The 14,770-nt window shown below is 34.8% G+C and overlaps 1 protein-coding gene across 8 annotated transcripts in view; it reads right to left on the bottom strand.

The window, feature by feature from the left end:
- The window catches only part of LOC105838861 (patronin), a 62,553-nt gene that overhangs the window by 23,027 nt on the left and 24,756 nt on the right, over positions 1 to 14,770 (bottom strand). For all 8 annotated transcript variants that reach the window (XM_012684749.3, XM_028190694.2, XM_036289110.1 and 5 more), the window contains one exon: positions 2,349 to 2,444. In XM_012684749.3, the coding sequence (XP_012540203.1) occupies positions 2,349 to 2,444 (96 nt within the window). The remainder of the gene's footprint in view (positions 1 to 2,348; positions 2,445 to 14,770) is intronic.

Raw genomic sequence — 14,770 nt, 5'->3', positions numbered from 1 at the left:
GACGGGGAGAGACCAGGAGAGACGGGGAGAGACAGAAGAGACCGGGAGAGGCGAAGAATGTTTCTATTGTGTTTAAATTAAGGTAATAAGAAAAATAAAAATGGCTTTTATTTTATCGAAAAAAAGGAACTTATTTAAAACAGTCTTTTAAATGGATTTCTAAATCCATGGCAGCTTTTAGAAAAAAAAGTTAGAAGTACGTGAATAAATAAATATTATATTTATTAAAGATAGATAAATGCTTATTCAAAAATAAAATAAAAAGAGCAACAGTAAAGCAAGGCTCTTGAAAGTTAAACAACGAAAGCAAAGAAAATTTGAAAAAAACGTAGCATAAGAATAGAGAGCCATAGCAACGCGTGGCAGGGCATAGCTAGTAAGTAATAAAAATGACAAAATTGTATTTATTCTTGAAAGAGGAAAATATTTTCTCTCCTAAGCTTACTTGGATCAAAACTGATTAAATTAATTTTTAACATTAAATTTCAAAACTAAATTTATAATTAATTTTAAAAAATATTTTATAAAATACTATTTCAACAGAAATACTGTTAGATTAAAAGAGCAACGTTGAAGAAGAGAAGAACGTTTGCTTCGTGCAGCGGAAGACTACAATGTGGGCGAAATATCGAAAGGAGGATCTGTAAAAGTTTTTGCGCGAAGTTGCTGGGTGAACGATAAAAAAAATATGCGAAGCAGAGATAATTGAAAGATAGTAAGCACCGGGATTCCTGACGTATTCTCGGTCTAATAAATATAATTATATTGTCGGTGCGCAAAGAGGCGAATGAGAAACAAATATAAAGCAAAAATATTGTCGACAGTCGTTAGTTATCTCCGTGCAAACGAAGTTACTTTGCAGTTTAGTTTCCTTTCTAAGTCCTTTAATATTTATGATCCTTAAATAACTATGTAAGTTCGTTCGCGTATACCTGGACTGGCCTACCTCGTCTTTATTTCATGAGAATATTTAAACTTCCTCATTTTATGAACACATATGTTTCCGCAAAAAACACTTTTATGATTACGAAGAGATTTGCAATAACTCTTACGTAAAAATCGAATATTTTAAAATCTTTTTTAAGAAAAAGAATGCTTTTTATTGTCGGACACAACAAAAATATCTGAGCTTTCCTACATGGCAAAAGTACACATCTATTCTTCTGTCATAACACACAGGAAGGAAAGAATATGAAAGAACATAAAAATGTAGTTCTTGCGTAATAACAGCCAACGAAAAGTAAAAAATTCGTCTAAAATATTCTGTGACTTCCGTATCTGTAAAGAAAGTATTTCTAATAGAAAGTATTTTGACGTAATTCCTATACAAATGTGTCTTGTGGAAAGAGAAAGCATTTTTCACAAGTCGTCCGGCACTCTATCCTACGGGGATATCTACCCCTTTACGTCACGTCAACCCGCATCTTCAAAGAACAAATCCCAATGGAATCTGTACTTTTGTTGAGAGATTTGTTGAGAGTTAATAAATCACATCTTAACGTGTGTTCTTCTGGATATAGCGGGTGTTTTACAAGTTTGTAAAAAAGTAATTAAAACAAATAGCTTACACGCATATCATTCTATAAATCAGATTCTCTTTCGAGTACATTTCTCCGAATACGTTTCGTGTAAAGAGACGTGACTGATAGACAGATATTCTCACGAGAAGGGAAAAGTTTCATTTTCGTGAAGTTTCACGAAACTTCAGTCGTGGAAGTCTCGGCCATATTTTCTCCCTAAGAGTAATGTAAAGAATAAACTATTGGCAACGTAATTTGTAGCCCGACTTTCGTTCATTCTCATCGGAATTTGACGCATTATTATGCTCGCAAAAGCATTATTAGCATCTCCAGCTGCTTCGACAACTTTGCAGCACCGCCTTTCACGACGAAGGAGATCTGTTTTCTCCGTCGCGAAATAATGACGTGTGTTACAAAAAAATTGTTTTATCGAAGCCTAGAAAACCAACGATTCTTCGCGAGAAAAAATTCATCGATACAGTCGCACGAAAGGAAACCAATCAAATGATTATAATGGCAATTATAAAAAAATTAATGCAATACTAAAAAAAACCACAATAAAATATATTTGTGAGAGAATTGATCTTTCCTTCCGTCTAGGAAATTCATTTCTTCATAGACCCGTTGTTAGAAAACTAGAAAAATCTTGTATATCAGATTTCAGTCTCAACTTATTAATTCAAACGATCTTTCAGTTTGTAATTGTACAACATATACATAAAAAATATAAAACTTTATTAATATTAATAAAGTACATTTTCGCAGAATTTTTGAAAGCCTTGTGAAATACAAAATGAATTCGTTAAGCATCGTTAAACAAAAGCTTACCTCATGATCACGATAATAAGGATCGCGGAGTTTTTCTGGCACTCGATTGTTGTATGCCTTCGATAGGAGCCATTTTACGGAGGCACGTTGTTTGGCCTGAAACAAAAAAGAGGAAATACATTTAAAATATCGATTTAACAAAATCTATACTTAATAGTTTGACTAATTTTTTAATTAAGTTGCTGTTTCTTTTTTTTCAAGATTTGAATATTATATACTGTTACAAGCTTATTAATAAAATTAAAGAGCTATTTAATTTTTAAAATTCAGTATTTTTTAAAGAGAAAATTTTAAACTTTGACAAATCTTAAACATCTTAAACAAAGTTGAAAATAATTCTTTTTCAACTTCATGTATAATTTTAATATTAAAATCTTTTTGTCAATTTTGCATAAGTTTGAGATGAATGGCGTCACTTGGTGCATTAACGTTGTCGAGAAAAAGTTTTATAAAATTTGAAAGCAGAGCGTGTTTTTAGGTTTTAAAATCCTTTTCTCTCTTACAATTATTTTTTTAAAAAGATATATTTTATATTTTATTATTTTTCCGCCATTGATTCAAAATAGATCTAATCCTGTTGAAGGAAATGTATATATATATGTATATGTGTAAATTATAATTGGCAATCAGTTATCGATCACGAACGTGTCTTCGCACCCCATCCTCGCTTCCATTCGCACCCGTGCCTTTCACCCAGCAATAAGATAAGCCGCTTTACGAGCCACTCGAGTTGATTCTCGACATTCTAGATATATCCCGGATTATGGGCAGAAGAGCTACAGTGTACTTTATCAGGTAATAGTTTTTAGAAAAAAATTATTTTTTGGAAGAATGCCTATTGCCATAAATTTTGCATTTATTTAAGATGCCAATTATCGGGAAAATTTCAGTTCATGTATCACTGAAATAAATCAGCAACGGGTAACCTATTTCAAAGGCCAATATTTTCTTGGACGGGCCACTAGTTCTATAAATTCTTAGTTCTCTCTTATTAGAGATTTTCGCTTTATATAAGGATTTGCTTTCACGCGTTGTATAGTCTTCATAAGTTCGTGGTGTTGCAAATGCTAATTTGCAATTTACATTCACTGAACAATAGATTCTTCAGGTTAAAGACCGTTAACATTGGAAGTCCCACATAGAAATTTAAAAACCTTTGACATAGATCTTCAATGTAGATTCTTCAATATGCACGTACAATTTCTGCAGCTTGCATTCAGCTCTTCAGGTTTAAAACATCTCTTTCGTGGTTTTTTTTCCGATATACAAATTGTACCTTTCCTTCTGTCTTTCTAATTACAAAGATTTATGTTGTTTCGCAAAAGTAAACTTCTCTTCATTTAATTATTCAAAACAGATCGTTAGAGCAAGCAATTACTAGCATCATACTACACAAAGCGAAGTAAAAATTCCAAGTTCTTACCATTCGTGTTCATAAAAACTTGCGAAAGAATGAATCGAGTCACATTCTTTTACTCATACACGTAAATAAAAGTATCCCATATATACACCTGTGAAATCTAAGTTATTCTTATCTCACTGTGTTTTCAGATTTCACATTGATTTCGTTAATCTCGCTGGCTCGAGGCTTAATTATCTCGCGTGTTTTGCTTCCCTTGCTAATGTACGCTGGGATGAGAAGAAGGAAAGCCAAAAATGGCCAGATTTCTGAAAGATTTTTAGGACTTTCACGCGTCGCGTCAGCATCGAGTTAGCATCCTAATAATATTCTTAGGATGGTATTCATAGTCGAATCTTTTATTTAATTTAAAGATCGTCTCAAGCAATGTCTTAAGATGCTAATACGGGCCTGTGATTGGCTGATGGCATCTTAAGACAGTACTTAAGATAATCTTAAATATAAGATCCGACTATGAATACCGGCCATAGATGCAATTTTTACATTTCGTTTAATAATAAATGAAATCTGCGTGTAAGAATTCACTTGAAAATTTCTTGTTTATAAAATTTTTATTTTATCGGTGATTTCTCTGATAGGGACACTTTGCACAGAAACAAGTGTCGAAAATAGAAGTCGAAGTCAACGCGGTCGTGCCCACGGGTCGTGACATGTCCCTCGCGAGCTTCTAAAATCCTCGCGGCGAACTTTTCTGGGCGGGTGGCAGCTTGGCACGCGAAACTGCACGCCTAATCAATTTGTCGAGTGACTCCGAATGGGAACGGAAAAAAGAGGAAGGGAGAGCGAGACCTGGAAGGCTAGGAAGGATAGGAGTGGCCGTCGTGTGAGGTCATGCCGCACCGTGTGTGTTATGAAGATTAAAGTAGCACGTAGGAAGTTTTCCGACGCTCCTGTAAAAACGTTGCGGTAATCCTTCACCCCGGTCAGATTGATAGCGTCGCGACACGACAGCAAACCTTGAAGCTCATTTGAGTTTTATTGTCGTAAAATGGTTCTCTATGGTTTTTTGCTTGTTTCAATTCTTCCTCGCGTAACGAGCTATTTTTCAATATTAAACTATAAGCGCGTTTCTAATTAATTTTACTTGCTCGACAGAGTAATAAATGAAGAAAATTCTAGAATAATTTTTTACAGAGAGAGAACAAGAGAAAAAAAAGAGAACAGCAAAAGAATATATAAAAACTAAAAAAATTAATAATAAATATAAAAATGTAAAATTTGAAAATGTCAAAAAAGTCTGTTTTATTTTATAATTCTCGAACTAAATATAGAATAATAATATTGCATAATTTTATATATAAATTATTAAAATGGGCTTTTGTTCAGTTTCTTTTTTTAAAATAAATATCGCGAAAGCAGAATGGACTATCGTAGAGTAATAATATTTTTGCGCAGGATAAATCTGATTTTATTGTACATTCGCACCTGCACAAGTAGCTCGCGACTGAATGACACGCTGTACCGATTATCTACTTCTACTTTAATAAAAAAGTAGCAGGTTACCGTACCGGGGCATCGATTATCGGTTGCTACTTGGGTAACAATGTTATCTTAGCACGCGTATTACCTACAGTCCACATAGGAGTGGTTCGTTGCCATGTAACAGTCTCGCGGAAAATGTTTAACTATCAATCAATTTTCATGTGCAGCGAGTCTGACGTCAATTGCCCCAAAAAGATGCATCAAATTCAGCTGGAGTTTCTTCAGCTGTGAAATTAAAATAAATAAAAAAGAACGATGAGGAATTGGAACCTAAAGCACAAATGCGATTTCCACGGGACGTATCGAGATTTCGATGAAATCGACGACTTCACTTTTGCAAATGTACACAAATACGGAATAGAACAAATATTATAAAAGAAAATTATACATAAAAATAAATTATTATCTAAAAAAATCGCTTTCTTAAAGTTTACAGGCAGGAGTAGCTCATTATTTTCAATATTTATTATCTTTTTATGAGTTAAATTTTTTAATACAAAGAACATTGTTTTTAAGCAAATTAAAAATGTATAACTTATCTTTCAGAGAAATAAGAAAAAAATCGTTTATCTCGTTATAAATAAAATAAAATAAATCTTTAATTAATCTTGAATAAATCTTTAAAAAATATTCCTTGTTATTATATATATACGTGTTTTATTAAGCGATGTAAAACGTTACTTAACGGAACCCTTTGGCTTGTTACATAATCCTGTCGAGAACTGATTGATCGGTTGGAATAATGATCGTGCATCCCTTGTGAATCAACACCAGGAGATTATTCCGTTCTTCGCCCGTTTCCGCGATCGTTTGATCGTCGATCAAATCGCAATAATTACGTGCTATTAACGTACCATCGGATATCATGAGCGTAAATTAAGAAGAGACAAAGAGATCGAAATCGATCGTCATGATCGCCGAGTCCTCTGGCAAAATCCGTCACGTTTATCTGCATTGCATTTACTCCTTGACAAATGTTACGTGTACATACAATTCAGTTGAATGTTGCGTGCAATGCAAATATACGATGTGTCTCACAGAACCATTTCAACAATTCATGCAATAGATTCTACAAGAAAACTTGTTCAATCTAAATTTACAAATTCAAAAATAATTTAATAATAATTTAAACATTTCTTATAAATATCATATAATTTTTCTCTTTCTTCGTTACACGCAATTTTCAAGTAAAGTAGAAACATATTAAAATTCACTTGTAAAATTATGTATGTGTGAAGATTGAAAAATATATGAATCATAAGAAAATCAATCCGCAAAAGGATTTTGTTTACAAATTTCTCGTGACTCAAAAACTATTAATAGCCCGAGAGATTCTCGTTAATAATAGACTCCAGATTGGCCGAAAGAAAAATTTTGAGTGCTCGAAGTGCCGCCTCTTCGGAGATCACGGTATATACGTTCCACGTATGTAAACTAGCACATGTGTCTCGCAGGAACCGACTTACCGAAGCAGCGCACGCACGCAGGCACGCACGTGCGCGTGCATGACGTTTACGTTCGTCTATAAAAAGAAGCCGTGTCATCGCTAACGACTGGTTGCGATGACACGACACGGAATACTACTATCCTATGTACACAGAAGGTAGATTCAGATTCGATCGAGCCGATTAACCGGCGAAGATAGAAGGGGAACCGGGAGGTACGATGGTCTCGGATCGGTGATCCACGACCATCAGCCGCGTCATCGATCTTTATTAGCTCGTCCGAGATCCGTCGCCGGCCACCCGATTGAGATCGAGATCGTAGTTCCGCGACGAAAAACGCGAATAAGACAGTCGCGAAAACGTCAGCTTTCGTTTATGTAAACGACTTACGGAGGGTACCGTTTACGAGCTTTCCCCCGAGGTACTTAAACTGTAAATTGGCAAAAATTGATGAAAGAATTATCGAAAAACAATTTCGAGTTAAACTTGTATTAAGCTTTCATTTTACTTCCTGTCTTTCACACAGTTCAGTAAAATTATCTTCTTATTGTATCTTCTTTTAACTAAGAGATTAATTTAGCAAGATTTAAGTGAAGTGGTAATTACTTTTAATTGTCGATATTCGGATAACAAGTTACAAAGTAGATGTAAGTGTTATACGTATGTGAAATAAAAATATAGGGTAAGCATAAAACAAACAAAATATAAAGACCTCGTTAATGCTAAGCAAAATTAATAAGATAAACAGGTCCATATATCGAGCCAATACCAATTTTCCTAATACAATATAATTTATAAAAAATATATAATTATATATTTTTAATTTAATAAAAAGTTATATTGTATTAGAAAAATTGGTATTGGCTCGATATATTGACCTGTTTATCTTATTAATTTTGCATATTAGGGTAAGCATTTTTGGAAGATAAGCAAGCAGAGACGATACTGTTGATCGAGAAGATAATAATCGTCGTGCAGAGATAATGTACAGTCTAATAATCAGGCAGCAGGAAGTTTAAGCTCAGTTGGCTAAGTATTTCAATATGTATCCGCTCGTTAGCAAGTCGGTTCACTCTTGAATCATCTACCGCGCTCGCAGCCTGCCTTTTTAGGATTAATTGCTTATATACGTGACACGCAAATTAAACGTTAATTTCTACGGATGTTTCTATACAGTAAGTTTCTACGGATGTTTCTATACACACAGATATTTTCCAACAATTAATTAATCACATTTCAAACTTGAAACTAAAGCGAGTTTTCCATGCAAATAATATTTTCTATGTCGAGTCACGAGCACTAAACGTTTTACGTTTCTTATTCAACATTCGTAATTCGTTATAATAATTATTATAATATATTTTAAAAAGAACTGCAATATTGAAAGATTTTTCTTTTTTCTCTTGCATATCGTAGTAAATAAATTATGTACGCCCCCCAGGACAAAAGATTTGTCATCGTATTCATATATATACGATTTGAATTAATGCAATCGTCAGAGAAACACGATGTGAAATAGTAGAAGTTCTTAATATGGATTTCGGCCATGGGCATTGCCCACGCGACGTCGCGCACTCGAGAAAAATACCCATCTCGCCGCAGTCGGACGTGAAAAATGCAAAGTAGGTGAATACAATTGCATGACAGATAAGAATCCGAATGAAATAGAAATAGTAATCTATACGACATATCACGGACCTCTGTAATACATAACAACAAAGCTACCTGTCAAGTAAAATGTACAAAGTATGATCCCCCTTTTACCTTTTATAACATTCGGTTAACTCAAATTTTATAAAAATATTTCATAAAAAAAATTCAAATCTATCAGTCTCACAATCATACTTGTAAAAATATTTCAAGTATTTCAATATTTTCCTTAATTCTAACATAAAATAAAAATCGAGAAATACTTTAGAAAAATATTGAAAAGAACTGGTATAGAATCTGTTTCAGATTTCACAAATCGAGTTTACAAAACATTACACTTCCAATCTGAGTCAAAGAATTTCCAAAGTCTATAATTTTCTTTTGCAAAATCGAGTTGGAGTTTAATTTGATCTTAAAAAGTTTTCTACGCGGGGATAATTTTCTCTTAAAGACGGCGAACAAAGGGATCGAGTTTTCCAAGACATCGTGAGGTTCAAAACAATCCCTAACTTCTCCAATATAGATTTTTCATCGTGCTATCCGAGTTAGTTCCGGGAATAGAAACGATTGCTCGCGCCGACAAGCGTTAAAGTCGATCGAACTCGCTCAGTCATCGTGTGTTCGCGGCCTTTCCTGCAGCCACCTGCGGCGGCCTTTCCTTCGAACGGCAGCGTGTATCCCGCGGAATTCATCGGGCTATTTGCGAGGCACGTGGACGCACACACTTAGGCGCGGTTTAGGTCGTGCAATAAGGCCGCTATCCGCGAAGCGAGCACAGTGAAAGACGACGGAGAGCCCGGCGGCATCACGGCGTGCGTTTCGCGATTGGAACCAGTGGCGTAACCGACGTTTACGCTGAAGAAAATCCAACATAATACTATATGAAAAAATTAATAGTAGCACGTACACAGGGAGAACAATTTTTCTGAAATATCCAAAGATAAAATTTTAATCTGTAATAAATAAATTTCTATAGATCATCAAATAATTTTGCAGAACGTTCAAATTGATCGTTAAAATATCGAAACTTTTTGCTGTATTGCTCATCATGCTTGAATGTCTTGTATTATAAAGTGGCAACGCGTACAATAATGTTTTAATTTTAAATAAATAAGTTTAATATAAGCTTCGCACGGAAAGAAATTAAAAGTGACATTAATCGTCGTCGCAAAGCGATTGACTGCTAACTACGAGTTTTGTCGCGAAGAAATGTCTCGCGGATGTGTGACACTAAACAAAGATTTTAATAAGGACAGGCCGTTAATAAATACGCCGTAATCGTGCGGACGGAATGCGCCGTGTCCCAGTATACCGTATTCATTAGGGTCACTTCGTGAAAAAAGTTGCCACGGCAAGAAAATAAACTCTCACAAAGTGGATTCTTCTAAAGGATGTTTTGTTCATTGACTAGGTATCTCTCATCGATCAATGTAATATTAAAGAATGATACGCGGTATTAGTATTTTAAAGCTCATTACATAGCATGCATAAGAAAAGCAACAGGTTCTAACGTAATCAAACGTCCATCTCTCGAACGATCTTAATCTACAAACTTAAACGTAATGTTCTGACTTGCAATAACTACTTTTTACGTGCTGCATTCTAAGAATCTTTTCCTCAAATCCAAGGAAAATAAAAAAAATGAATAGTTTCACTCTACAAGAAATGTATTACAATATGAAAACGTCTACAATAATGCAGAGTTTTTTATTTGCACGGAGAAGTGACACGCACTTTCTAGCCTGGAATGACTTCCACTCAATTCGCCTGTAGCTACAAGGTTTGCAAGTAGTAGAATGTAAGGTGGTGCCTAGGTGCAAGTAAATGAATTATTACGAGAGAGCCCACGGATCTTCCTCGGTTTCCATCTTAGACCCGCCTATTCGAGGTGAGCATAATCTCTTCAACCATCTCATCGGGAATTCCCTGTAGATACATCTCGCGAGCCATTCTCAAAAGCGGAGAAATACTGAAAACGAATTAAGGGAGAAACTACAGTTGCAAAGTCACTGAGCAAAATTATCTCTCTATGTCACAGTTGGAAAATTCGCTAAATGTTCTTCGGTGGAAAACAAGATTGTTTTATTTCTGCGATTGTTCAACAGCGAAGAGATTAAAGTCAATAGAGAATTATAAAGTTAGGGATAGCCCTCTGTCACGTTTGACAAAGAGCCTCTTTTTCTCTATCTATTCACGATTTATTTCCGAGTCACATTGATCCTGTCGGGAATACAGAGAACTCGAGGCGTCTTTCGCTGACGCATAACTCTTTCAGGAAACGTCCGTCGAGTGGAGCATTGAGCAGAAATTGCAACTCGCATAAAATTGGATTGTAAAGTACACGCTTCTGACTCTGCGAGATGCGATTTTAATGAAAAATAGATTAATATTAAAGTAAAGAAAAATTAAAGCTGAATAAGATATATTTTTATTTTTATGTACGACAGAAGCTTTAGAATTTTAAAAAGCGCTTCTTTAATATTGCAAAGTTAGTGTTCTTTTAAATACATATATACTCTTAAATTTGTAAATTATATTCATAGACGATGTGTTACATCTGTGTAAATCTCAAAATTTATTTTATAATTCTTTTAAAACTCAGCTAAATATTTTTAAAGAAAAATAGCATAGCTATTAAATAGTAAAGAATATAGAATATAGAAATAAACATTTATCGTTATTGAGAATCATATGACTTTAAATCCAACCAGAACATGGAGAAAAAAAGACGTCTGCGAAACGCTGCCGTCTGACATTGTAACAAAAAAGGATATCCGCGAACTGTTTGTACACGCGTCCAGACATTCACAGTCGCTGATTTACCGGGAAACATTAGGAAGAAAGCCAAAGAAAGATAAAATTGAACCACGACGCCGCCGGATGCTATGCTCCTTGCGAAGTGCTTGTCGGAATCAAACAAACCGTTCCCAACTTCCCGTCACGTCTGCATTTTCTTTCGCGCGGAACTTTATACCAAAATAAATCTAGTATTTGGTCTTAGGTCATCCGCAAAAATGGATAAAAAAATATGGGAATATTTGCGTTGAATTTGTGATCACTTTACCCGAGACGAAAATTTGAACCGCTTTAAAGAGATTTATCTGATCAGAATTAAAACATATTGACTTCAAAAATTTTTATATTGCTTTACTATTTCTTTCTTGGTAACTTTGTAATAATATTATAATACTCTGTTCTTTGTAACTTTATTATAATAAACAATAAAGTACACTCTCTACATTATTTAATTAAAGAAAGTTTTTGTAGGTATTCAACAAATATTATAATTTAATTAAATTTTCTGTAATACCATTTATTCAATTTTAATATAGTTCTTCAAATATAAGCAATCCATTTTATTGACTTGAGTTTTCTTCGCACTTACATTTATCTCAATAACAATTCACATATGAGATAATGCGTTTATATGGTTAAGACCACCATCATATTTCATACACAAAAAAGTTTATTGTTCATCACATGTAACATTTTATAAAATTGATCTAGCTTTACCAAGTTCACACGTAAGTCGAAAGAGCGTTATCGATTTTTCGATAGCGTCATTTGGACTTCGTTCCACCATTCCGTTCGTGTCTCACAAAGAATAGAGCAGACGAAATAAAACACGTCATTGATATATATGGCACAAACGGCTTCAGATTCCTCTCCATTTTTACGGACTCAGAAAACAACGTGTACAACTGCATACGAATAATCAAAATTATTCTGAATTATAAATATTACTTTCAATTTCGTAATTTCTGAAAATAATAAAATAATCTGCAATCAAGTGACGTAATCTACACGATTACGTCATTTAATTGCAGATTATTATTTTACTATTTTCAGAAATTACGAAATTGAAAGTACACAAACATATTTTCAACAAATTGTGATTCTCAATCTTGATAATAAGTTCCATTACAAGAAGCAATGAAAGTTGTTTTATCACCGGCGTGTGACAAAAGACTACTTGAAGGCGCCTGAAGTCGCAGAATTTTTCTGATACCTAGATATTGAATATCGCGCTGTGCATCTATCGAGTCTATTCGATTGGAAGTCGGTTGTTGCTTGTTGCGGCTCTTCCCCGACGCGATCTCACAACTCTCCTCGCATGGTAGGATGAATTATCGACGGATCAAACGCGCCCGTGAGAGCTCGGTGAGAAATCGAACGCGGCAGACAATCGTGCGAAAGCTGATAATGCTAACTCGAAAGAATGAAGCTCGATAGTGGGAGGAAATCTGTAGGATAGAAAACACCTTTTTCACATGTAAATATAACGCTCTTTTTAAAAAAATTATACCTTTCTTATCAAATCTATTTTAATTCGTAAAAAATAATTTTACACCGTCTAACATGGCGAATTATGCTATTTCTGAAATTGAGTATCACGTTGCTACGGCAATGAAATGTAAATTAATCGATTTGCGAGGGACGCGCTTTCACTTCCTGCATCGCCATTAAGCAATCTATCGACTAGTCAATGGTTCGATTGTTCGATGCAGGTGCGAGTAACTTACTCACGTGACCTGACCCATTTCTATCTGTCTGTCAATTACGAAAACGTGATTCCGCATAGAGTAACCCTAATAACCAATTCCCTAGGCATATTGCATAAGTCGCTTCGCAGTTTGAACATTCTTTCTTTAAATGACAATCAATATATTATCATTGAAAGATTACTGTATTTATTTTACTGATTAACAAATTATCTTAATAATAATCTACTACTGAAAATCAGTGTATTTTCACTGATTACACTGATGGTACTCTAGAGAGCACATCTAGTGAAATCACGGTTCATTTTTCAAAGCTCAATAATTTCGAAAAATAAAATTCACATTTATATTTATATAGCAACTTAAAATAACGTATAATTAAATTGTATAATTTAATGATATAGATTTATAGATTTTGTAAATTAAGAGAGAATTAAAATATATCATCGGCAAAACCAAAATAGTTTAATTGTGCGTGACAAAAAGTTATCGAAAGTTTTTCGAGTAAAAAATATTGAATGCTCTTGCTTTCTCTCGTCGTTACACGAATGTCGAAACTTGTATTTACTGAGAAAACGCATTACGGATTTTCGACGAAAAAATAAAGGCGACAAAGGATCGGAACGGGAAAACCAATCGCATTCTAGCTCACAGCAGCGGCAGCTGGCGCAAGGTCGATGTTGCGAACGAAAAATGGAGTGTATGCGACAGCAGATATAAATAATCGTGCAGGCCAACTACAGCATTCCCAGACTGCAAACACGAACAAATTTCGTATGAGGATTTTTTATAAAATAGCAGGAAACAATAATCATTGTAAAAGTCAATTTAAAATTTTGCACAGGTTCATGTAAAATAAAAAATAAATTTTGCAACGCGTTTATATAAATGTTAGCTAAGTTTTTGCAAATATTTGATTGAAAAGGAGCAGTTTTTGGAAACATTCGAAGGGAATTTCCGATTTAAAGAGCACCACGCATGCAGCCTTTTTTTTCTCTCTGCCTCTCTCACGTATCGTGCTGTTCAACCGCATCGCGGATACACGTTAAGCGTCCGCACAAATCGCTCTGCAAATCGTCTGAATAAATTAATAGCCGGTGAAATTCTCTCTTCCCGGGGCGTTCTTCTTCTGGGAATGCGGTTAGCTGGGCGTAAATACTTGTGGGTACAAGATATAAAGATATACCGCTATGTTTATACATGAAAAATAACATTCCCGCGATAAATGATGGAAGATTGAACGGGTCGAAGTCGTCAACCATTCGTTAATCGGTGAACACAATTCTCTCGGAACAGGAAAAAAAAAAACTCCACGTACGTCACAAACGTGCGTACCTCTGCAACGTTGGAGCAGGTCAGTTGCATGCGTTAACCCATGTGCGACACAGCATCGCCGACCTACCGTCATGCATCGATCCGTCGCGGTGACGTGCGGGTTCCCGGCGTCATTGCATCATAATCTTTAGTCGAGATTATTTAAGATCAATTTTCATCCCCGACCTGATCGCCTGCTGTTAACGCCGGGACTCTTGCACGATTGAACGTAACATGGCGTAACGTTTTTGATATATTTAACCCAGACATCAACATCCTGTGACACGTCGTCTGTTTTTCTACAGCGTAATTGTCATATATTGAACTTCGTATAAAAAATTCAGGAAAATTTATTTTCTCCCGTTTCTTACACAGGTATCTACATATCCTCTTTGTTTTTAAATATTTACTTTCCGAGGCTCGGTTCTCTAACCACTCGTAAGAGAAACATATGTATACGCACTCAGAATTACAAATGCTTACATTTGAAAATCGATGTTTATGTGTACGTAGGTATCCTTATCTACACTACGTACATGTTTCTCTTTGCAAGTGATTAGAGAATCGAGTTCTTAACTTTCTACAAGAAGTTTAATGGCCTCTAACCTA

Source organism: Monomorium pharaonis, chromosome 6 (assembly GCF_013373865.1).
Source record: "Monomorium pharaonis isolate MP-MQ-018 chromosome 6, ASM1337386v2, whole genome shotgun sequence".
Taxonomy (NCBI): domain Eukaryota; kingdom Metazoa; phylum Arthropoda; class Insecta; order Hymenoptera; family Formicidae; genus Monomorium; species Monomorium pharaonis.
This window is presented reverse-complemented; position numbering and strand designations above follow the sequence as displayed.